The sequence below is a fragment of the Amyelois transitella genome, chromosome 15 (genome assembly GCF_032362555.1).
Source record: "Amyelois transitella isolate CPQ chromosome 15, ilAmyTran1.1, whole genome shotgun sequence".
In the NCBI taxonomy this organism is placed as follows: Eukaryota; Metazoa; Arthropoda; class Insecta; order Lepidoptera; family Pyralidae; genus Amyelois; species Amyelois transitella.
Window position 1 is genome coordinate 7,291,268 of NC_083518.1, and position 26,824 is coordinate 7,318,091.

At 35.3% G+C, this 26,824-nt stretch overlaps 2 protein-coding genes across 3 annotated transcripts in view; one reads left to right on the plus strand and one right to left on the minus strand.

The window, feature by feature from the left end:
- LOC106139699 (uncharacterized) overlaps window positions 1–23,307 on the plus strand; it is a 170,182-nt gene extending 146,875 nt beyond the window's left edge. Inside the window, exons 5-12 of the mRNA XM_060948240.1 lie at window positions 14,220–14,326; window positions 14,831–14,935; window positions 15,143–15,236; window positions 15,634–15,824; window positions 16,384–18,240; window positions 18,855–19,017; window positions 19,574–19,742; window positions 20,187–23,307. Coding sequence (XP_060804223.1) covers window positions 14,220–14,326; window positions 14,831–14,935; window positions 15,143–15,236; window positions 15,634–15,824; window positions 16,384–18,240; window positions 18,855–19,017; window positions 19,574–19,742; window positions 20,187–20,388 — 2,888 coding nt within the window. The 3' untranslated portion in view covers window positions 20,389–23,307. The remainder of the gene's footprint in view (window positions 1–14,219; window positions 14,327–14,830; window positions 14,936–15,142; window positions 15,237–15,633; window positions 15,825–16,383; window positions 18,241–18,854; window positions 19,018–19,573; window positions 19,743–20,186) is intronic.
- On the minus strand, window positions 23,181–26,612 carry LOC106139700 (synaptobrevin homolog YKT6). 2 transcript variants are annotated; one of them, XM_013341193.2, is made up of 2 exons: window positions 26,478–26,612; window positions 23,181–26,048 (listed from the first exon to the last, which is right to left on the minus strand). In XM_013341193.2, the coding sequence occupies exon 2, from the start codon at window positions 26,012–26,014 to the stop codon at window positions 25,418–25,420; it is 597 nt and encodes a 198-aa protein (XP_013196647.1). In that variant the 5' UTR covers window positions 26,015–26,048; window positions 26,478–26,612; the 3' UTR covers window positions 23,181–25,417. The 2 variants fall into 2 exon arrangements, with proteins under 2 accessions (XP_013196647.1, XP_013196646.1); XM_013341192.2 differs by having other exon boundaries at window positions 26,392–26,586.
- Between the last annotated feature and the right edge of the window lie 212 nt (window positions 26,613–26,824).

Genomic DNA, 26,824 nt, shown 5'->3' on the forward strand with positions numbered 1-26,824 from the left:
AATTACTCATTGCAAAATGACTTGATTGCCATTTAGCTTTTGGCGGAATTGAAGATAATATATAAAATCGTTGTTGTTACTTACACGGCACACGGCACATTGGTCTTAATTTATAGTCTGGAAAACTATAGATTCAGACCTAATGTACCGTGTGATTCCCGACACTTTTAAATAGGATCTCTTAATGTTTTCCCTCATTTGTATTCTCTTTTATTTTCTCCATGGATATTGTAAGAGACAACTTAGGAAATTACATTGTTCAACTATAGCAACAACCATTGTCATAGCTGGATTAGGTTCCCCAATTAAGTCAAAAAAAGTTAGGACAAAATCGGGACAAAGGTCAAGAGAAAGGTATTATACAATCTGACCTTGTCAATCATTTCGGTTTTATATCATAACTTGCTTTCTCCGCCCGCGTGAAAAGTACCTTCAGTCTTTTTCCCTCACTACTTATACGTATGCAAAATTAAATGGAGATTTGTTCAGTAGTTTTGACGTGAAAGACGAACAAAAAAACACTAACACACTTTCACATTTATAATATACATAAATAAAGATTTCATTCTCAGTTAGTTCGAATCAGTCATACTTATTAGTAGGCAGAATATGTTGAAGTGGCCCTATACATAGATGTACTTAAGTACTTACTTACATTTCGTATCTGGGTCGTTCTTTTATGTAGCTGGGCTTTCTTGAGACTGTTATTGATAACATACTACCTGCCTATTTCAAATGAAAAAAAATAGTAAGTAGGTAAGTACCTAGTTAGTACTAGTAAGTATGAGTTAGTTTTAACAATATACTTAATAGTACTAGACATATAAGTAAGTTTGTACTTACTTATGTAAAAAAATATTTAAACACCGAGCGGGTTGGGATAACTATGACACTATTTATTTTGTAAGTACCAACTTACTTAGATTTTTATACAGTTGTTTAGAATACCTAGATCTTCATGTACTTTAGTAAGTACTTATTTATTGCTTCATTGCGAAATGTGTGTGCTAGAATAATAGAATATTAAATTTTGAAACAAATCTTCAGAATAATAACAGACCAGCGAGATACCTATATAGTAATAAAATTACTGATACCAATTAATGTCAAATTTATACCGATTAACACGTGTTATACAGACCGTGTTATCTTATAAATCAAATCTTAAAGATCCAATTCTATACCAAACGAACACGTCTTACAAATGTTTAAGAAAGCTTTATAAGACAGAATGTATCGCGGTCGCGACGTGATACTCCAGTTTAATACCGCCTCTGCGCGTGTAACGATAGTACCCTATTCTCAAACCATGAACTCTGACTACTAACCGAGTGTGGAGCGAACGCTACGCTTTACCGACCGACTTTTATTAACATTTCCGTGAAAAGCGATCGACAAATAGCTTTTTCCGTACAAAGAGTTTGGGGAGTTGCTTTTTGAGTACGTTGTTACGTATTTGTCTTGATCAAATCGGGTACCTCCTGGTGAGAGGTCAAGTCAAGATTAGGTACCTTAAACCGACGAGGGAGAGGGATGATTTGTCTCGAATTTTGTGCACCCCGTATTTTTATATGATTATTTAAGTACAAATTTGTCAAAATTTTGATAATGATATGTATTTAGGTTACTACTTTAGTTGTAAATTGTTACCACGATTAGTACGAACGCTAAAAACTTCACTATCATAGCAAGTAACGCCTTCGTTTGATTCAAATAGGTTAAATATCTTAGAGGCGATTTTTTTGAGTCGAATTACACATGTTTGCTAATTTGTCTACTGCGTTTTGGCCAAACGCCAACATTGAAGTATTTATAGCGCCTGTATTAGCCCGCCTATTTCTCTATGGTCAAGTGTGAACTGTGATACTTCACCCAGAATCGATTTTATCAACTATCGAAGGCAATTTAATAAAATACATATTAAATGAAATCTTCTTTCTTGGCGAAATATCATTTGACCGTCAAAACATATGACTAGATATTAAGTAAACAATAAATGTAATAAGATAATTATTGATTAGATAGGATACATATCTATATTCGCCATAGTAGTAATTTATCACATCTATAATTCATAATTTAGTTTTCGAGTAGGTAAATATTGTTAAAATAAATAAAGCATTTACGTGAATCTAGGATTATTATATATCTAGTTTCTTCCATTAAAAGGTAGGCAAATTATAAATAACACAATACTTTGCCTAGGAATTCGAATGTGTTTTATACAAATATTGTTGACTAGTTCGTTCCCATATGGTTCCTTAATTGTCTGGCTTTATTTCAACATTTTTACTGTACATTAATATATGACACCATGATGATACCTATTTCAGTATAAATCCGAGTTACCTAACTCTAGCTCTTCACTAGACTAGCCAAAAAACAATGGCGGGGGTAACGCACGCTTCAGCGACAAAAACCACTATAAAAACGCCGCGAAACGTGTCTAACCATCCGACGAAACTGGGGTCGTCGACCTCCAGAATAAACACCTATTCGTTTTATTATCTGTGCCCAGTACCACTGGGACTTATTTAATCTATGGTACGAGTTCACGCGTTGACTTTTTGGGACAAAAAACGTACGATTTCATTGGAGCAATAGGCTATTTTACACCATGTAAAAAAAAATATAAAAATGCACGTATCTTATAGATTTTGTAAAAAATAAAAGAAAAACATCGATCATTATTCATAAAAGTGCAATATGGATTTTATAATTCAATTTAAAAAATCCTCTTTTTTAATCTGTTCTTCAAAAGTCGAAAACGCTATCCGCCATGTTGGGTACTGACGTGACGTCATACTTTTAGTAAACAAATATCGAATCGAAAACATATTGATGATGTCAGGCTCTGTTTATTTTGAAATTTTAAAATTTCTATCACGTTTTTGGGTTTTTACTCTTTAATAATTTAATAGAATCATGGAAGACGGTTTTGTGAAAGCAGACAATATAAATCTACCGAGGATTAATACGTTGATGGTGGCGAAATTTTTTGCTAATTTCAACCAAGTGTTTCTCATTTTAATATCACTTGGCAGTGGAATCCACAATTTTTCTGGTGTTTTTATACTTGTATTCTTGCATTCAGGAACAAGACACCAACAATATATATTGTAATTCATTATTACAAAAATCTTTTTACTTTAGTCTTACGTAGAGCCGTATTGTTTACTAAAAGTATGACGTCACGAGTCAAAACAGCATGGCGGATGGCGTTTTCGCGCGAAAATACAAAATCATAAATAATAAATCGTTTTTAGAGCACTTTTCGGCTTCAAAAAATTTTAATAAAAATTCTATAGGTATAACACAGTCTCAGGATTGATTTAAAACAGTTTTCAAAAAAGAGTGTAATAGCCTATTATACCGGCTCATCTGCTCAGATTGGATGGATTATAACGGTGCTCTTCTAGATCGAAATATCAAATCTATCTTTTGATACATTTTTATCTCATATCTTGTGAGATTTAAGTATGAATTTTCTTCTACTTTTATTGCAATTCAGAATATTAGATATCTTTATATATAATATAATATAATAATATTACTTTTTTAATAATTTTCGTCTTTAGTCTTTGTTTATATCTATTCATATCATTTACTAGTGAACACACTATATTTGTTCTTTTTAAAACAACAATATGATCAGAGATTCTGGTTTAACAGAAAAGTTTGTTACACTACTGGCAACTACATATATTTTCCGCCTCCGCCAACAATCGTAGTGAATAGGACAAATTTATGCGAGTCGAAATCATTATACGATTGGCATACAATCACAAGCGGTCATTGACAGCGAGGCATGACCCGCACTCGGCACGAAACGCTATTAATTTTGACGCCCGCTTAAAATTTACATTATATTCTTTTTTTGAAAAATTGGCACGCTTCCTATATTGCCAGTATTATTATCTTTAATGTTGTAATTTCTTTGATGAAGTAAGTATTATTTTATGCCCATTAGTTTAAAAAGTACTTAATTACTTCTGAGGGTGAATGTTGGTCTCTCTTGTAGTACTTACTAGTGTGGACCGATGTTATAAAGACAGTCACCATCAATTTTATTTAAATATATTATGGTAGAAGGCAACGTAATTGTATAATTTGTAACTGCAATTATTAACTTAATAGCGTAAGTTGAAAAACACATAAGTATCAGTCCGTTAGCCTATTAAACTACAGAATTACTCTCACATGTAGTACCTACTTACATAGGTATCCCCATTCGCGATATTCATACAGCATTTACGTTGACAGTCTGCAATAAAATTTGTTGAAAATGGTTTCTATTTTCTAATCGCTATATTGGATTTTCAAGTCACTAATAACGAGTTGTTTGAGGCTAATAGCGGAGTCTCGGTTGAGAGCCCGTGGGAATTGAACCCGCGCCGCCGTTAGAAGAAACAAATTATTGTATCGGGCCAACACAAAATTGTTTACAATGGATTTCAACTCCGAGAGGTCAGCTGGAATCGGAATCATTTAGACAATTACTGTACAAATATGTTTCTAAATTATTTAAAACTTTGAGTTTACAACGGATTTCAACTTGGTAACATTCACAGCAGTGTGTTTAAAAATAAAATATGTATTTAAGTATTTCAAAAGCTGTTCCTATAAGGAAAATAGTATGATAATATATCCGAGATTTATGAAATATAATTGCCTGAACATTTACAAACATTTTCATAAATATGTATATATTATCTTCAAACTAAATTTATTGTAACTCTGCTTGATATGCATTGCAATTTAAAATCAGGGACAACTTACATCGTTACATGTTAATTTACTACTTAACCAAATGAACAATCATGTGTGCGTGCAGATGACGGGCTAGTGATGTTACCTTTAACTGTAAATCATGATACCGGATCCGTTACGGAGTTTGCGGATTTATTCATTCCATTCTGATATAAACGCGAGCGGCGCCAATATTGTTCTCTCCAATAGCCCGTACTATTTTGTTATTATTACCGACAATAAAACGTTATTTAACGTTTCGGAGACATATTCGCTTTTAAACATATAATTTACCTTTGCTGCTATATTTGCTGTTTCCGTGGAATTTGTTTTCGGTATATCTGCAAAAATTGTAGTGATGAGAGAGTAGTACCTAATAGAATTGAGAAATTACCTCGTCTTTCTCTTAAATAAACTTCTGAAAATAAACTTTATCACCATAATATACCAATCCAATCTTTATATAATCTTATTATCAATATACATACATACATATAATCACGTCTATATCCCTTGCGGGGTAGACAGAGCCTACAGTCTTGTAAAGACTGATAGGCCACGTTCAGCTATTTGGCTTTAAGATAGGATTGAGATTCAAATAGTGACAGGTTGCTAGCCCATCGCCTAAAAGAAGAATCCCAAGTTGATAAGCCTACCCCTTAGTCGGCTTTTACGACATCCATGGGAAAGAGATGGAGTGGTCCTATTCTTTTTTGTATTGGTGCCGGGAACCACACGGCACTATAAAAATTATATATATGGTATAGTATCAAATGAAATATTTTGATCATGCTATGCTATTATCAATATAAGCTACATAATGCCTACATTAGATAATAGAAACCATTAAAATATCAAAGATAATGTTTACAACAAATTGTGCAGCTACTGCGCGTGCGCTGCCAGCAACCTGTTATGAAAACCGACTTGCATCAATTACACAATGGTTCGGCTTGGTCACGGTTGTTTCAACCGCGGTGGTCCGTACTTACAGCGACGTCTGAGCATTGAAATTCACCATAAAGTCCAATATTATAAAGTTACACGATATTTCATGTTAATTTTGTTATTTAATCTGGCTGGCCAAGTACATACATTTATAGGTAAAATCACGCCTTTTTTTCCTGTAGGGGTAAGTAGAGATCATGTCTTTCCACTTTTTCCATGAATAGTGTTGTACTATGCACGGCAGCTTAGTACTGGTGATTCCACTTCGGTGGAATTTTGTGTAGTTAAGATAAATTTGAGGACTAATCTTGAACAATAAGCCAATTGGTTAATTGAGAATAAAATATATATGTATATTTGTGTAAGAAGTGACACTTTGAAAATGAAATGTGTTGGTCTTTATCTGTACAAAAAACCCAAACAAAAATAACAAAAGCATATAAGGAAAAGTTCACAATCTATTAACTCTGGCGCTTTAGGTACCATGGTACTAACTCCAAAACATTTTCTTGAAGCTTATAAGCAATAGCAATTTGTCATTTAGGTCCGCAATGTAAGTAACTTACACAATTCTTGCTCGTAAACTGTTATGAACCGTGTTGTAATTTACATAATGTTAACTAATAATAATGTTACATGTTGCTATAAAGTGATAAATAAGTTGATGTTATGTCTCTAGCTAAATATCTTTAATGTAATTCACAAGATTTCTATTGTATTAATAAAAGCTATCATTTAAACAGTTTTGATATTAAATAACATGGTTTACGAAAGTGCGTCTGTCTCGTCAACTTGACAGACTCCATCTCATCATTATTGTGATTTCTTAAACATTTCATCATAGTAAAATGCATCTTAAATTACATCTAGACATCATTTGACTAAGTACCTACCGATATAAAGAGGTTATAAACATTAATTGACCACTTAATTCATATTATGAACAACATGTCATCTTAATTTAGTGACATCTTTTATTTTCTTGTCCTATACAGCCACTTTAATTTATGGCAACCCAAACAGCACTGGGACCTTTTAATTTTATTTATTACCAAACATAACCAACCTACCAAATTTACCAACAAACTAATTGCCAATCTACACTTATATTATAAAGCTGAAGAGTTTATTTGATTGTTTGTTTCAACGCGTTAATCTCAGGAACTACTGGTTCGAAGTGAAAAATTCTTTTTGCGTTAAATAGACCATTTATCGAGGAAGACTTTTAGACATCACGCTGCAACTATAAGGAGCAAAGAAATAATGGAAAATGTAAAAAAAAACGGGGATAACTATTCCACGGGGACGAATTCGCGGGCACAGCTAGTGCCGTATATATTCAAAGAGTGTCCTCAATACATTGTTGTTTAGTTTTTTTTTATTATTTTAATTAAGTCGGTAGTTCTACTAAAATTATGCAAATATGTATATGACAAGTTGTAAAGATTAGGTTAGTCGTTGTCGAACGAAATAAACAAATAATTAAAATGCAACTTAATTAATACGAGTACCTACATCAAACAATATTCCGTCACATTTTCGACGTTCGCTACTGTGATCGACAAATTAAAACTATTCAAAACTAAACTAAAATCAAAATGTGTTTACCGAAAACCGTTGAAACAAAGTGAAAAATTTAGGCAATTATTTATCGTAGTAGCGATGTGTGAAGGACCATGGAATTTTTTGGAACTTTCCTTAAATGAGTCCATAAGCTGGGATTCAATAAAAATCAATCTTTGTCCTTCAACAGACATGTACAGTTATTGGGTATTGTACAATCAGCAAAAATATAAGTTAGTTTATTAAATTAACAGAAATCAATTTTATTCCTTAAATAAAATAAAAAAACGAAAGAACAGTGTTGACCATAAACCGTTTACTGTACGGTCGGCCATAACCGGTCCGCGGCTGCGTTGTTTGTTAAGCGATTATGCGGCTTATTATTACCCATATAGGTATGTTCGGTTTTTATACCGATCGGAGGAGAATTCGTTAATTAAATACGCGGGAAAAAATATTACGTGCCGATTAAATAATTCCGTTTCCATTGAAGTGAAAATGATCGATATTTTTTTGTTTCCACTCAGTGGTTCGGCAAATCGGTAGTCAGTGATATTTACTTTTTGAATCACATTATAAAATGTTTCATAAATTATACAGCTGAAATGTGAGCTTTTAAAGGCTTATTGCGAGTAACGTAGCATTTGCACTAATTGTATTTGGTTAGATGTTGTGATTTCGTTCTTAATTTTACTGTATCTCCTATGTTTTCTTTTAATCGAATTACCGAGTTAATCTTATTTTATTCCGATCTTTTTATATTCTTACTTATTTAACCCGAGAATTCAAAATTAACGTATTTTTATACATAAACAGAAGCACATCACTATTTTACGTACCTACGAGAACATTATTTTATTTTGCGAACTTTGTTTTAAAGTTAGAATGTCATTGAACCGTGCTTGTAAGCAAATTGTATTTTCATATTTACCGCAACAGTCTGTGGTTAGCATTGCCACTTGTTAAGTAAGTACCGAGCAGACTTGATAATAAACTTTTCATAGAACAACATATCGAAGTTGTTTATAACAATGAGCTAATATTATTTACTAAGCGCACATGAAATCACAAGAAATATGTATATTCTGAATTAAAAGGTTATGTTCATTATTCATTTATTTATATAATCACGTTTATGGGATATATTCGTAATTACGGGGTAGACAGAGCCAGCACTCTTGAAAGATTGACTAGGCCACGTTCAGTTGTTAGGCTTTATGTTAGAATTTAGATATAAATATATGTTGACCACATCGATAGTCTTGAGTTTACTTCGATTGTATAATTCGTCCATTTTATAAATTTATGCATTCATCTTGTATTATGATTACTTTTACAAGTGGTTATTTTACTTATTTGTGTGTATGTTCTTACTTATAAGTACCTAAAACAACGTTAATTTTCTATCTAAATAATACCTACCTCTTAAATTAGGTTTAAGGATTTTTTCTTCCAATATTGAAAAGAATAGTAAATAAGTACTTCCAAAATAGTACAAACTAACAATAATTATATTTCTTGAATAACATCAACAGAAATGTAAACATCAACAAACATAAAATAAAAGCGAACAAAATGTTATTTAGTTACGTGTTTATGGCCGAAGGTAAGTAGGTACCCTTAGACAATTAAACTTCGATTATTTTCATAACTTCTTGGCACGGCTGAAGTATTGCTTACTAATTCGCTTCATTTCGTTCGTTTATTCGTGTTTTTCATCAAAACCAACTATGTTTTTCAATAAATTTAGATAATTCTGATATATGTATAAGTTATGTCTTACAGACTTACAGTTAAGGTAAGCGGCTTCCTTAGCACCTTTATTTTTACTACATCTAGAATTTACATTATAACAAGAGAAATAGGCCGATCTGTAACACTACAAAGAGACCGGTAGATAAATAAGAATAAAAAGTAGTTTCAGAAATAACCCCCTTACGGCGCGCAGCTGCCGACTCAAGGCAAACCGCCTGCTTCTTTAGGCCACACCGGTTCAAATCAATAATAACACAGAAATAAAGTTTCAACTAAACTCTGAAAGCAGCTAAAAACAAGTACAAACCATTGGAACAATGCTCGCTTAGGTATGGTACCTAATATACTTCAGTATTACAAAACAACTATCTTAACCCTCGGCTGCGGCAATTTATGCTAACAGTTAAAATTATAAAATAATTGTCTTACTTTTTAAATAAAAAAGTGCCAAGATTAAATAAATTTTAACTTCGTTACTTAGACAGTCCACGAATTAAAAGAAGTAACTGATTAACTAAACCAACCTAAAGCATCAAAATAAAAAAAAATAAAAATCCATTGCAATGCAAGACACGTCATCAAGTTGAAATCCTTCTGAACTTGGTACAAATTCTGATACATATGTAAGTACTAAATATCTTTAGTTCTATATCTTGTTTGTTTTGTGACGTTGTAGCGAAATGTGATTTTTTTTATCTTTTTCTCAAGAACAAGAACTACGAGTAGCTTACAATAGGCTGCAAATAAATTCAACTACATTCTTCTTGATATAGGACGGTCGATTGCTCTTTAATTGACGGATCGACTGTATTGTATTTAATCCGTAGTAATCTCTTGTCTTCAACTGCATTTATCATTCCCTTGACTCTAGGAGACACAATATTGAGACATGCATGGCCTAATGATGGAACTTAGTAATGATACATTGCGAGCCCATCGCCTATAATAAGTATCACAAGCTTTTCTTTGATTGGATTTTAGAATTTGTGTAGGATGAAAGCAGCTGGCACACACTACAATTACTCTTTATTAACAAACCAGCATCGAAGCAATTTAAATGCAATTACCAGTTAGTTAAATCAAAAATTAACTGTATCTTCCGGTTTGACCAACGAATACGTAAAATCAGTTTTTGTGTACCAAGGTATTTCAGATAATTAAAGAATTCTAATCCTTCTCAGTAATTTATTAGAAGTCGCCAAGTTAAGCTGATCTACCCTTAATTTAGTTTCATTGCTCGAATCAGATATGCAATATTTATAGACTACCTCGAAGACAATCAAAGGGCATGCTAAAAGTAGGTATTTTTTAAATGTCAGCCGGTACATTCGCAATTCTGCACACATCCACACCCACGTCACCCACTCGCCCGCTGTGGGAGCCGCTCCGGTGGAAACAATGACGATAATACGCCCACAACTGGTATAAACTTGTGTTAAACGCAAACTTATAACAAGTACGAGCAAATTGAGTAGATAATTTAGAAAAGTATATAAAAATTTTCCGTTACTGGCGGACGGACAGACAACGAAAAATAAGTTACAGTAACCGCTATCTCTAGGTACCTACATTAAATTTTACATGTAGGTTCCTTATGTGGTCTAAGGGTGCACTTAGTGGGGATGCCCCGAACTTTCGGAACGTAAACGGAAGTTTTAGATTTTATGTTTTACGGGCGCTCTCTAATATAAAAATATAGGTATAAATACTACCTATATCAAAAATATTTTTTCGCCATTACTTCTGTAAGTATTATTTTATTTGTAACCTTAAGATCGGCCTTAGAATTGCGCGACTAGGTAAGTTATTTCTAACGTGATATGAATTACCAATTGTTGCGATTCTTACATACCTACCAACCTACCTATCTATCTGGCTTCATATCACTATTATGGATGACTCGTTTTTATCTTTCTTTTCAAAAGAAAACTATTCACTAAATCACACTATTTACAAGTACCTAGTGCTATAAAAATATACAGGTCCTTATTTATTTGTTTTTAATTTGTACAAACTTTATATAAGTAGGTACTCACTCACCTTCGTATTTGTTACAAATAAGGTTGGGCAATTCACTACTTTATTTGTAAAACTTCTAAAAAGGAAAGTTCTGTTTTGTAAGGTTTTGTCCTCAATTTGGCGATGTTTGTGTCACACTGTAGACATTTACGGTACATTTACATAAGTTTCATTATAAATTAAACCAATTGGCAATTTCTTGTGTTAGCTTATTAGTAAGTACCAACGCTAAAGCTTGCTTGAAAGGTTTGATCAATTTGGCTGAAGCAAAAAAATGCAGGGATTGTGACAAATATAAATAATTCCGATCCTCTAACACGTTCGTGGTATAAGTTAGGAAATTAAACTAAATAAAAATCTCTGCAATTAGTGCTAACATATCTATGTATAATCCTATTTTGCCCATAATTTCGCTAACGTGGGAATGTTAAAACACTCAATGGATGCAGCCACCAAATAAAAAATAGTCAATTACAATTCATCAGGTTGTCAATTAAAATAGGTAGATATACTTATTAACCAATAGGTACGTTGTTACGGTTTCAATAGTCTCAGTGGAATAGTTTAAAAGCATTTATTAATTTAAAATATATTATTCCAATGTTATCAATACGCTATGTGCACTTTTATTATTACCTAGGCAGTTTTAAGACCATTAACTAATCTATTCAAAAAACCATCATATTAACACCTATAAAAGGTATCTCTTAACACCGCATAAGGTGTCGCAAGATAATAAAATCATTAAACAAGTATTTTTTGCCTATTAGTAGCAATGAGCAAGCAGAGCCACTCGTGCGCAGGTGCGCCGCGTATGTCATGACGACACATTATGTCAAAGTGACTAAATGATTATCATGTGTATTTAAATACCTACTGACTTAGAAATAAATACAATAGAAGAACTTTTCACAAAATGCTTAACTTATGTGATTACTAGCTTTTGTCTGCGACTTGTTCGCTAGCTGCTATAAGTTATCTATTAAAGTTTGATTTATTTTTGTAGTGGAAGGTGACTAATCCAAATTAAGTAAATGCATTAAACACGGATTAGCGGTTTTTGTTGGAACGGTTAACTGACAAACAGAAACTTTCGCATTAACAGAAACACTAGTAGAAATAAGCTTCCGCACAAGAAGAAGTGAGTAATACCTACTACCATAAAAAATTCCAATAATATACCTATCTCTCCCATATTTGCGTTATTTTCCGTTGCACTGTATGCTTCGGAACCCGACCTTCCGACTTCTCTCCAAACTTCTATAGATAACCTTGTGATAATTCCTATGCGACAATCTGTCCCTATTCGAAATCCGTGATTTATATAAAAGTGATCAAAAGAGTATCACAGAGAGCGCATATGGTAGCAGCGTCAATTCACACCAGTCTCCAGTTTAATGCCGCCTCTGCGAAGGCTGACGAACGGGCAAAATCAGCAATAACGGTACTGCACAGTAGCGCCGCGCGCGGCGTAAAACAGAACTAGTTCAAATGTGAAAGATTTTAAGCTTTCAATGCTTTATGTTGCGAATATTGTTGGTAATTTTTAATATAAATGAATTATTTGGTTGTTATTATAAGTAACATGGATAATGTTATAAGCAGGTATTTTTATTTGTTTGTCATTTATCTAAGGCTGGTATGTAAGTAAGTACAAATACAATAAGTAGGTACTCACATTACCTAACTTTATTGCGCCACAAGAAAGTACAGAACAAATTGATATTGACTGCGTACACTCCGAACAATTCTTTCAGCATTTTGTAGCTTTAAGGCTCAATAAAGTTTAAAGTATAAATGCGTAGGTACTTTAATCTCTGCACACCAACTTAATAGTTTCAATTGTATTTAAGTCACAACTAGTAGGGACCCTACTTGTCCAAAATTTCGTGTGCGTCGAAGCTATGAAACTCGTATCAGGAAATAGTAAAAAACTGTGTCAGTTAACGTAAACGTGGGTGTTTGCGATCGGAAGTGGCGGCGACCGCAACTTATCGTAGCGGCGATGTGCGGGCAACACTTGTAGATTGGACCACGTCCGGTCTAAAAAAACAAGTTGACCAACCGGGCGATCGTCCAAAAATTATTATTTATTATTGTTATAAATTTTTGGTACTACAAAGTTTCTAAACTAAAATCTGTAGTTCCAAGACATAAAATTCTAAATTAGGTTGTAACACAACGTAAAGTGCTATTTAATTTCAAAAGCTCTGTCAGTTACTGTTACTCATTTAGAGTTGGTCTCAGCGGTGCATGGATAGAAAACTAAATTGATCTAAATTATAATTTAGATCAATTTAGTTTATGGAAATTATAATTCAGATCAATTTAGTTAAAAATAATTATTTTTGATAAACATCTTAAATTTCTTTTTGTTTACAGATTTATTTTGTTAATCAAATTTTTATTATGTATACTACTTACTTACAATAGGTATGATATTTGCGCAGTCATTTCGCAATCTTGTTGCTACGCATTCAATGCATGATAACATCATAGTGACTCACAAAACTTTCTCAATGAGAAGTCGGGCAAAATGCGAAACACCATTTATATCCATACAAATATCTGATAAGCTTGACTGTCCATCCTACCTACTACTATTATAAAGGCGAAAGTTTGTATGGATGTATGGATGTTTGTTACTCTTTCACGCAAAAACTACTGAACCGATTACCATGAAATTTGGTATGTAGGTAGCTGAAGACCCAGAATAACACATAGGCTACTTTTTATCCCAGAGTTCCCGCGGGATTGATAGGGTTTCCATGCGGACGAAGTCGCGGGCGGCCTCTAGTAAGATATATACCTAATAGATATAGGTACGTATTAACAATTTATCGATACTGATACGATACTAATACGAATAAGAATTTTGTGTGGCTGGTGGCGATGATTACTCCAATCATCGCCACCAGCCTCACAAAATTCTTTCAGAAAAATTCAAGGAATGAAAAAAAATATGAGAAAAAGAAAAATGAGAGACACTACCTATTTGCAGGGATCATAATCAAGCAGAAATTCATAACCTCGGCCTATCCCTAATCCTCATAAGATTTTTATGAGTAAATGAAAGTCTATTTCTCAAAGTAATAATGACTCTATTCTTAGTACAGTAGTGTTTATACCCACACCTTAGATACTATCTAAGACCTAAATTAACGTGAGTGTTTTTTTTGTCTCAGGATACTACCAGCCAGCCGGGCCGCTCATCAAGGAAAGCGGCGCAGACGCAGAGCGCGCCCTTGCGCGGTACCACCCGCCGCCACACTATCACGCGCCGCATCCACCAGTAAGTTTTCTTTCTCTAACATTTAAAATTCGATTGAGTAAGAGACCTAAAGTTCGATATAGGTAAAAATACGCCTGTTTCCCGAAGGTGTAGGCAGAGGCTACATAATTCCAAAATCAAACTTGTCGGCACCAATAAAAGAAAATGGAAGAGTATCACTCCATCTCGCCCGTGGATTTTGTAAAAGATGATTAAAGAATAGGCTTATAAATTAGGGATTCTTCTTTTAGGCGATGGGCTAGCAGCCTGTCACTATTTGATCTCAATTCTATTATTAAGCCAAAACAGCTAAACGTTGACTCTGTCTAACCCGCAAGGGATAAACACGTGATTATAATTATGTATGTAGGTATGTAATAGTATTCCTTAGACCTCCCTTAAGGAAGAAAAGAAATCCTCGTTTTAATCTTCGATCAGTCATGGTGGTAATGAGGACTTTATTTTCTTTAAAAAATTTTTTGCTTAAACTTTATTTTTGACCATTAATGTTACCCTCTGTTTCAGGTCCTACAACAATACGGCGGCTACTACCCAGCGGAGCTATGCTACGGCCGCTACTACAGACCGCCCGGGCCCTACCACATGCCGCCTCCACAACCTGATGCCCAGGTAATGATCATCTTCTTCCCCATGGCATGAATCCCGGTCACAAGATGAGCTTGGGGTACGCCTTTTCACCATGATCCTTGATTGGGTAAATAAGGTTTTTACACGAAGCGACTCCTTCCTGACCGCACCCTTTACTGTAAGCAAGATCGATTGTACAATATGTTTCAGATTTATTTTTACATACTTACTTATTTACTCTTTTACTAGATGGTGGGTGTCGGCAGCGAGCCATATCCCCCACCGCAGTATTTCGGCACCCCACCGTGCTACCAGCATTCGCCGCAGAGGATACCTTACGTGGGTATGTACTTGGCTTTTTTTGTTAGAGGCTTAAAAGTAATGAAAGGTCGCAATACTTTAGTAGAAAAAAGTAACCCAGAATGTCGTAATGATATTAAACTATAAATTTAATGTATGAAAATCTCAAATTCTGAGATCTTAGAGAGATGGGATATCCGATAATATCCTTAGTAGTTTCGTCAATAGATATTCAATTTATTAAGGTATTTAGAAAGTTGCATGACTAATCTTTCTAGTTAAACTTAATAGATTTTTTACTTCATTTACATTAAACTAAACACCCCATATTTAGCACCACAACAGAATTCTTAAAAAAAAAACACAATTTAGACAAAGAAAATGTCAAAATAAGCAAATATCTCAGAAAACAACTACAAATTACACATTTTTTGTTCCAGAATACCGACCATGTCCATGCCCTTTGAACACGTGTCCAAAAAACGTCCTTATTGGGCCCGCTACTGGTAAAGCCCCTACCGGTGGCGGCCCGGCGGACGTTCCCTCCGCGCCAGCGCCGCCCGGGGGCGCCTTCCGAGCGAAGGTGCGGGCGTGCGCGCTCGACGTGCCCGATACGCACGGCAGCGGCAAGGTAACGTATTAATCTTCTGATTTCATTATCCCTCACTTAGCCATATTAGGTTACGCAGCGAATCCCAAAGTCTGACCTCCATAATTTTCTGCAAATAAGCCTCTTAATGCATACCCGTTTTAAGAAAACAATAATGGTGCAAGTAACACCTGTATCAATAATGAAAAAGGAATAAAAGAAGCTCGTTGAAACGTATGTTCGGAAAAATGAAAAGACAACGAAAGAAAAAGTCAATAATTTTCTGCTGCCTCCTAAAGATAACCCCGGTTACATCCTCACCCCTCTAGAGAGAAGCCCGTGGTGCGTTTATGACCAAGATCTAGTATTGGCTAACTCAGGTTTATACACGTAGTACACTCCCGTGTAATATCCAAACCTTTACAGGTAAACTGACCTCATATGCAAATTACAGTGTCAACAACGAAAATGGAATAAGAGAGCTTAGTGTAAGGAAAATCATTATGCAGAAAACGCGGTTAGAATTTATTTATGAAACGACACCAAAAATTTTAAATCGTTTTATAATTTAACAGTATCTTACATATATACTTATTTGTAGGATCCGCCGCTAGAGCCGGAACCACCGGCCGCAGCGGACGCACCGCGACCGTGTCTGCTGCCGGCCATCGGCGGCGCGTCGCCAAAGCGTGAACTCTACGAGGCCCGGGACAAACGACGCTGCGATATGCCCGGACCCGCTGAAGCTCTAGGGCCTCCTTCGCCGGCCCGAGGCTCTGCTGGAGTATGCGCGCCTCAACCACCACCCGTAGCTCCGCGCCGCGCCAGACTTGGAAAAGAAATGGCGCGTCGATCTCTCGCCGGCGATGACACGGCTGGCCTACTGCTAACTGCGCCTCAACCCTCAGCACACAACAGTGACGCAGACGATGACGTGCTAGAAGTATCACCAGTTGTTTGCGCGCCTATTGACCTATCCTCCTCGGACGAAAGGTCAACACCTCTAGTCGACATCAAAAAAGAAAACGAGGGTCCCACCAACGCTTTATCGCGGAAACCCGACGCGCAGGCTCTGAGAGAACACAACTGCACAGCGGTTTTAGAGACGCAAGAAGTCGCAGATTCTGCCAAAGCCGTGAAACGGAGATATTCCAGACCTAAATTAGAGATTGATATGAAAGACACCCAATTGGAAGATAGTTGTAAAACCAACGGCATTGGAGAGCACGTGAAATTGCAAAAGCGGAGGAAAGTGTCCGGAGAACAAACTGATATTCGGCCGGAAACAACCGAACCCAAAAAGCAAACCAAGGAAACTAAAAAGAGAGCATCACCAATTAAAAGGACAACCAAAACACCGCCATCTGAAAAGAAAACATTAAAACGAAAGTTGGAAAGTACAGCAAATGGTCCACGGGCTAAGAAAGTACTCTTGGAACAGGAAGAAGATCCTAGGCTGAAGAATGTGGCGGCCATGGCGGATGAACCGGTACATATGAAACCGAAAACGAAAAGTGCATTACTTCTTGACAACTTAATAAGAAAAAACAGTATAGACAGAGCTGATTCAAAAGGGTACGCGTCGGATACTGAACTCAATCCTGCTGAATTGTTCCTAACACCAAATGAAAATCTGACGCAGACTTGTGCGAAGAAAACATTGAATATCAACAATAATGTTGTTGAAAATGCTACCTCGAATGGCGTTCGACCGAATACGATTGCGGCCGTGAGTCAACTTTTAGGAAAGAAATTAGCATACAAGAATGCGTGCAAAGTAGAAAATATCGATTCAAAGATAACACACAATTCAAAATCAGTATTAAAGTCATCCACCTCAAACACAAGCTTAAAGGATGATAAGAAAGCAAGTGTGTGCTCGAGTGATGAGAAATCAAGTGGAAAAATTACTACGGATGCGGTCGTTTCATCCGTGCATAGTGATAGTGTTAAAGACGCAAATAGTGATAGTATTATAATCGATAATGTTGTCGCAGACAAAGTAAAGGCAAAATCCAAATCGAAGAGACCTGATACACCCGAAATGGTAGAGGTCATAGACAACCGAACGGTCGAGAGTATAGAGAGGCGAGACAGCGATGTAAAAGAGGACGAAGAGAAGCCTGTGGAGAAGATAGAGCGACAGAAGCGTTGCAAACTGAGCGGGGAGCAGAAGAGTAAGAATGTGGAGAAGGTGGTGAAGTTGCTAGTGTCGAAGCGGCCGGCGATAAAGACGGACGATGCTGTGTTGGTGGCGGAGGACGCGTGTGCGAGCCCGTGCCCCGTGACGGGCGGCGGGCGGCGGGCGCGGCGCCGGCGACACAGCGTGGCGGCGCGCCGCAGCCGCCGGCCCGCGCTGCCGCCCGCGCCGCTCGCGCTGGCGCCGCGCCCGCCGCCGCGGTGGAGCAACGGCTGGAGCTTCGACGGAGAACACTATGTGTCTAAGGTCTACCTCAATGTGAGTTACATACTTTTAAACTTCTACCATTTTATAGAGAAATTATAAGACATGGAAAAACGTGAATTATTCTATACTATATCAAGTAATCGTGAATTATTCTTTACTATATCAAGTAGTGCCGTATGGTTCCCGGCACCATTACAAAAAAGAATAAGACCACTCCATCTCTTTCCCATGGATGTCGTAAAAGGCGACTAAGGAATAGGCTTATAAACTTGGGATTCTTCTTTTAGGCGATGGGCTAGCAACCTGTCACTATTTGAATCTCAATTCTATCATTAAGCCAAATAACTGAACATGGCCATTCAGTCTTTTCAAGACTGTTGGCTCTGTCTACCCTGCAAGGGATATAGACGTGACCATGTGTATGTGTGTGTGTATATCAAGTAATCACTTTTTATTTTCTATAATATATTACTGAAGATGTAAATTAAATTCATTTAATTCATTCACATTCACATACTATGGAACGGACAACCACATAATTATTTAGGGGTCCTCGAAAATTGAGATAATACAACTGATGGAGAAGATCCGCCTTCGTGTGTCAACTTAAAGTACATATCGTAAAAGAAATCGCGATACCTAACGCTGCATTCGTTGTGACACAGAACGACTCCCGCCTGGACCGCACGGCGCGCTGCTGGCCGCGCATGACGCACGCGAGCGGCGACAGCGTGGCGCGCGGCGACTGCGTGCTGCTGCGGGCCTCGCTGGCGCGGGCGCAGCCTTTCGTGGCCAGGGTCGCTAGTCTGTGGGAGAACCCTGATGATGGTAAGTGACTCTTTAAGGAAAATAGTATGATAATCGTCACTAGTGGGGGCAGCGTATCCCGCAGAGATTTCGTGCTGATAATCTTGGGACTTGAGAAAATACAAATAAATAATTAAATAATAAATATATACGGGACAAATTACACTGATTGAGTTAGCCTCGAAGTAAGTTCGAGACTTGTGTTACGAGATACTAACTCAACGATGCTATATTTTATAATAAATACTTATATAGACAAACATCCAAGTCCCAGGCAGATCAGAAAAAGATCTTTTCTCATCATGCCCTGGCCGGGATTCGAACCCGGGACCTCCGATGTCACAGGCGTACTACCGCTGCGCCACAGAGGCCGTCTTACAAATGTTAAACTAAAATCGTCTTTTTAATTGTTTTGAGAGTTCCGTAGTAATTGGCCATATTCTACAATGTTGTAAAAGTCTACACTTTTTATTTCAGTCAGTCTCTGCACGCACTTGCGACGTGATGTGATGCCATCAATGCATCAAATCTGCTCTGAGGAAATAAGTTCATTTTAATAACTTATTACCCTTTTCAGGAGAAATGATGGTATCGCTGGTATGGTACTACCGGCCGGAGCACACAGAGCACGGAAGACAGCCGGCAGACGCGCCTGATGAAGTGTTCGCGTCTCGGCACCGCGACGCCAACTCTGTGGCCTGCATTGAAGATAAATGCTACGTGCTGCGATACAATGAGTACTGCCGGTACGTATTTTGTTTGTTGTTTCTTCAGGCTCAGGCAGCCTTTGTGAAGCAGCGGTAGTGTGCTTGCTTGCTTGTGACACAAAAGTTCCCAGATTCGAATTCCGGGCATGAAAAAAAACGAACCGCAAAGAGAGATATTTTTTGGCAGAACTTGTGAAACGAACGGCCTATGTGGGTATGGGTGGTGCTAAGTCGTTATTCGGTGACTACTTTAATTCTGGAGTGGAAGGCATTCTAAAAGGAGTAGAAGTATTATGTTCTGTATATTGAAGCTTTCAACCAGTAAATGTTAAATTATAGATATTTTTATTAAATTTAATTTTTAATTGTCTTCATTAAAATTTAAATCTAAAAATTTAAAAGACACAAGCTCAATGTTACGTACCGCCGCCAATATTAATAATACATTTCATTATAAAATTAAATATTTGATTCTTGTTACAGTTACAGGAAACGGCTAAAAGCAACTGAAGAAGGCATCCGGGTGGCGCCCTCTATCGTCCCGCCGATGCCGGCCAGCGAAATGAGTCCCGCGCTGGAGCCCAACGACACCAAGCTGCCCGCTACCGTCTCCCCGGAACTGGTCCTCTTCTGCCGCAAAGTCTATGACTTCCGATCCAAAAAGATCTACGTCCCAAACAAGTGAATCGAGAAACAAATAATCTGGATAAAATGCTCGAACAACTTTCACAGACTCAAACGCCGATTGAGTGAACACCAAGTTCGACCGTCATCCTCGGCAGAGTCTGTTTAATAAGCCGTAGTGTCACCCAACCCCTTATTAGTACAAAGTTCCCGGGTATAAAACGTAGTGTGTGACCGGTGGCCATTTGATGTAAAAACTATATCGTATTTGTGTCTAGTGATCGCCGATTGAACTGTTACGTTGCTTGTGTCGTGATTCATAGTAGATATTTTTTTCTTGTAAAGATTAAAACTGATTTGCTGATTTCGATGATGAATAATTTGTATCAAAGGATGCCTTTTATAATGTGTAAGTAGGTTAAGGGAATCATGTCGGTGGTGATGCATAATGACTTATGTAAAGCAATATGTATACTTGATACACTTGCTGCGTACAGCTACATCATAGTTCTCACTTGTACGAGTAGAGCGTCGAGAATGCGTCCGCTGCGGTTGGATGACTGGTATGATTTATTTAACAATTAAGTTTCTATTTGGCTACGTGAAAAGGCATTTATAATTACAATTATTTTTAATTGTTACATTGTTATCAAAGTAGAGTCTATATTAAATTATTCTTTTATTACATAAGAGTATTAAATTATACAAACAGCGTCATGTCGTTCAGTGGTATTTCGACTCTTCATTGAATCGAAGATAAAAATTATTTAGGCGTAAAATTTATTTAATCATGGATTGTAATGTTTTAATTTGTATTTTTTTAATTGATTTCCTTTGCATCACAAGTGTGAATCTTTTGATAAAAATAAATAATTGTTAGTAATCGCAGGCTTTTCATGGCTTCCCAAACCTGTAGAGACCCTGTCTACATTTAGGTAACGCGCTTAGTACCTATGCATTCGGTCAATATATCAACGGTAGGTTTTTGAACGTTTATATGTATTTAATATATGTATCATAATGTTGATGATAATAAACTTTACACCCTGCCTTCGAAGGAATTGATTTATTGCATTTCGGCCTGTACTGTAAAATTTAAAATCGATGCATACGATCGTTGTCTCAGTACTTTTTCGGAAAGACTGATTTTGCGAAGGTGGATTTTGAGTTAAATTTTCTGTGCCCAGTCAATTTTAAACAAAAACAATTTTCTTTGATGTAAGTGATTCAATAGCACTTATTGAAAAATAACAAAGGGAACATTGTAACATATTTTAAATATAATTAGTGCATAGAAATTAAAGAAACACTTTGGTGTTGGATGAAAAGAGATATATTGTATGACTCTAATAGTGAAATCTCTTTATCATTGAATCATAATTTTAAGTAGCGCGAAAAATAAAATAAAGAATATATTAAAAGTTATTTTTCGTGTGGAAAATAAAGGGCATTTATACGTTTGCAATTAGTGTATCCTTCTGTAGAACTGCCTTCACTATTGTATTTATTACAATGTATCTCTACATTTCGATGTCTTTTATTTGACTAATATTTTATTGTATTATACTTCTTTTTGTGTTAAGCATTCATGATGCTATTGTTATCTTACCAGTGAGATAAATAAAAATTGTCGCATTCATTTCAACTTACTCTGAAGATCTAATGAGTCAAGTTTGACAACGATCTTTCTAAACCATGAATAAAAATAGTTAGAAGTATTACCATGTAGAACCTTACGTGGCCTAAACCAACTCTTTCAATGAAGACCTGGCGCCCTGATACGCCTAAGGGCTATTGATACATTCATACATCGGTATATCACGTCGTTATACCGGGGTAGACATATCGAACAGTCTTGATATGACTGAAAGATCTAGTTTAGATGGCTACCAATAATAACGAAGATTGCCCTTTTAAATTACTTAGGGTTTTGTGCCAAGTAGTTACCTATGATATTACAGCAGATGGTAGGTAAACTTCTAAAAATAAAATCTACTCAACATCACAATCTCACTGGTCGTCTATTCCAAAGCTTAAGTTTCTTGTCTAAACTTCTGTTCCATTGCTTGATGCCAAAAAAAATTAGCAGCAAAAAGATTCTATTTAGGTATTCTGTAACTGTGTAAAACCATTTCCCTTCTATTTAGGTTATATGAGTGGCGATAACCTCTGCACACAGTTGACACACAACTTTAAAATATTTGTTATTATTTATGTACTGATTAGTATCTAGAAAAAAAGAATCTCCATTTATACAAACTCATTATAAGCATAAGGCTGGATTTGCTGTTAGGTTCTGTATACAAAAGTGAAACTCTATGGGTATAGAATGATGTTACAAACCTACGGTGTATACGATTGTATCTGAAATAGTAGCAGGTATATGTCGCTACCCAAAGACCTTAATGAGCCTTAACTCATAATCTGCTCGGCTACCACGAGTGTCGTTTGGTGTAGGCGCTAGCTACTGTAGTGAATTTGAATAAACTTAAGGTTGAAATTGTTGAAGTCTCAGTTCTCTCAGCAGTCTAAAGACGAAAGTGACACTTGTTGCAGATGTATTAAAACTTTATTGTATAACATAAATCTTTACAACGTTTATCTCAATTTATAATAATTACAGATTTGGGTATTTTTGTGTATATATTCTTATCTGTGCAGGTGAGATCGCCACTCCTACTCATTATTAATTAATTAGAATTAACGAGTAAATTCCATAATAATACTATTACTATAAGTGAGCTCCTTGCTTGTAGCTGGATTGTTTTAAAGAATGTTACCTGGATTCCGCAGACGCAACCTTCTTGTAGTCAATGATTTTTAGAAATAGGTTTTACTAATAAGAAATAAAAATACCTTGTTTTTATTATTTATTTTGTTTCAATTGAAATTATATAGGTATATTTTTATTATTGTAACCTACATAGTTATGTTGGCTGTAATTGAATATTGATGTAATTAATATATGTATTTTTATTTCCACCTGCCTTTTATTTAACTTGACCCCATTTTTTTTCGCACAATGCCATCGCATGTAAAAATTAACCTATGTATAAAATATGGCGTCATTATTTTAAGAGCCTTATGAAGGCAACAAAAGGTAGTAAACTTGAGAACCCTTTTTATTCAATATCTCAGAAAAGGCGAAATTATAAGATTGTCTAATCTTTTTACAGGATAACAAAAAAATATTTTAACAGTAAATATCAATATTTATTTGACGAATACACCACGAAGCAATAGCCATACATTATTCATCTCTTTTTTTTTTCTAATTCATTACAAATTCAAATACTGTTTTTTTATATATTCATAATCTCTCAAACGAATATAACAAAAGTAGTATACATAATTATACATGAATATTCCTAGGCAGAAATTATAGAATTGTTTTCTTTACGCAAACCATAGCATATTGAGAAGAAATGAAGACCACGTGTATGCTCAAAGTCAAATTTGTTTCATTATATAGTTTCGAAGATAAGATATAACTTGTAATGTTTTATAAATTAGCAGTGATGTTAACATTTCATTGAAATCCATGTTTTAATTTTTTTTATAAAACATCACAAAATATAATATCAAATCTAAGAGTCAAATTTAAAATAAGATCAAATCTTGTCGTATATTTACTAAGCAGGAAAACTAAACATTTTTTTAAATATCAATTAATTTTAACAATGTGTCTATATTTTATTATATTTTTCACACAAATATAATATAAATAGACAGCTGCAAAATTGCATATGAAGGAATGTTTACACGTGTTTATTTTAACACCAAAAATAGCGTAATTTATGATGCTTTAGCAACACTGTTACTATTTACCTTTAGATACAGCTGAATTTCATTTAGGTGGACCCCGGGCCCAAAAGAATTACAGTAGAGGGTGCAACCGGGAACACGCATAGAAAGGTTTGTTTTTAAATGGTGCCGTGACATCATAATTTCTTCTACAACTGAAAAAATTGTTTTTATTTCTAGATAAACACAGAAAATGCTAGTAAATAGAATTTTACCCTGCCATATTCCTATGATGTCCAAATTTCTATAATATAACAAAAGTTTGGATAAAGACCCCATAAGGGATAAAGACGTCATTATATGTATGTATGTAAGTCTGAATATTAACTAATAGGTACATAAAAGCCCCCAGGCAAGCGATGAACACAGATTTCTAGCTCACTATCTAAGTATCAACTAATTTCTCTATTGCTTCTGTTCCAATACTGCATCTAGGTAACATTAGCATATTGTAGTAGGAATGATACTTGCTTTTATAATCAAGTTATCCCTGTCTCAACAATAAGACAGAATTTGGATGAAATTCAAATTCTACATTAAGTTATGGTTAGGCACAATTATTACATATTTGTAGGTAATCTTGATTTACCTATGTAATTATTACTTAATATCCCATAACGTCTTATAGGCCTTCCCACTAATTAACAGACATATTTTGTAAGTTTGTTCTTCTCAAGCTTTCTAAACAACAACCAATCTTTATTTTAATTTTAAATAATATTTATACTGCTTCATTTTTTAAGTTAAATTGGATAAACCTAAAATAGCTACATCATTAATAAAGAACCTCTGTATACTGGTCAACTTTCAGATTATTGTGATAGCCCAAATTGTGTTACACTCTTAGACATCCTAACAAAAATTACACAAAGATATACAACATTTATATTCTATAAATACAAAATAATCATCTATTGAGAAAATTTCATATACTTATGAACTCCTTACTAACTCATTCAATGCACATATATGTGAGGCCCTTTCATATACAATTATTTCAACATGCAGTTACACTTAAGTAAATATTTTATTTTTATCTGCATTCAGAGCAAAAACGTTTAACAGAAGATAAGGAACATTTTATGTTTGGTTGAATCAATCTATGTCATTTTGCTTTAGACCTTTTAATATTGCTGCATAAGTACTACTTTCCTACAGCACAAAGTAATGTCTGATCCAACATATGTATAGTTGGGCTTTAAGTCACGTAAATACATAAAACAAGAAACAGTATAATAAAATTCCTTCTGTATAATATGGCTAGTCAAAGATTCACGCACATTGACTCAATACGAGCAACAACTGTTTGTTTTGCGTGCAGTCTTGTAAAATGCTTTACTGTGCATCGACAAACTGTTTGACTTCTCAACCAAATCATCTAATTTCTCACCTCTTTCTAACACTGCTTTTATTGTGTCATGTAAAATTATCTTTGTCTCATCAAGATCATTTTGTATTTTTGTCAAAGCATCAGCTTCTCTTGGGTTCTGGTATTTGGCCAAGTGCTGATGGAGAGCTGGGAAGTCTACAGAATTTTCATTAGCTGTTGGCCAATTTGCTGCAGGTACCACAGCTGAGAACTCATCAAGAGTTTTTGTAATCAATGTGTGAGCCACTCTGTTTGGATACTCGTGGTCTGAAATCAATACTCCAGCCAAATTGTCAGCCCTCACATACACTTGTAACATGTATTCCCCTTCTTTGACTGACTGTCTTGATGCCTGCTGTGTTCTTTCCACCATGGTTTTGCTAACAAATGTCATGAACTCCTGAACTGAACTTCTTTGGAAGAAACTAAAGCTTTGCAAATCATATGCTGATTTGAGAATAGAGGCATTGTTGATTCCTTTGTAAAGCACTAAAAGGGCATATACTTTCACCATGTTTATACAGGTGTCTGTTTTGTGCAAGATTTATCTGAAAAATAATACCACATTGTCATATTATTATATTATTATAAATAAAATAGATCTATATTCAAAATTGGATACTCGACTTCAAGCACCTCTCCAGAAAGATGTAGACACAACAGAGACTAGAACTTAAAAGGATGATTTTTTTTTGATGATGTACTCACTTTTAAAAAAAAATTTAAGTCAAAAATCAGCCAGGTCTAAGAGGCAGGAATTTATTCATGGTCCACCTGGGACTAAATAAAGTATTTTTTTTTATTTATCTATTGAATTTTGCAAGATAGGTACAGTGAAAGAATGGAAAACAAAGAAGTGAAAGCTACCTATGGCAAATTGATCGTAATTACCTAATCCTTGGAGATCTCTTAGATTTTCTTATCACTGTTTGCAAATATTATCACGTTATTATTTGGTAATTTTGTTTAAAACGTACCTAAGGAAGGACTAAGCTGTGATTTAAATTAAATATTCCAAAATTCTTATTTTATTCGTTCTGCGTTCCGTCATCACAGATATTAAATATATTTCCATCATTGATTAATTGATGTATGAAATGTTACAGCAACGTCACGTCACTCAATGTCTGCAGTTAATTTGGCTGCATGAGCTAGTACCCATTGCCTACTTAATAAAACAAGGGAATATAGGTGCCAAAAAAATGTTTTTAGTAAATATATATTTTTTTTAATGTATGGATGGAATACCATTCAATCCCAATGAACCTCAAATTTTCCACTTCCGTGGGTTTTTTACAGATTTAAACGGTTTTTTTTTTTCATA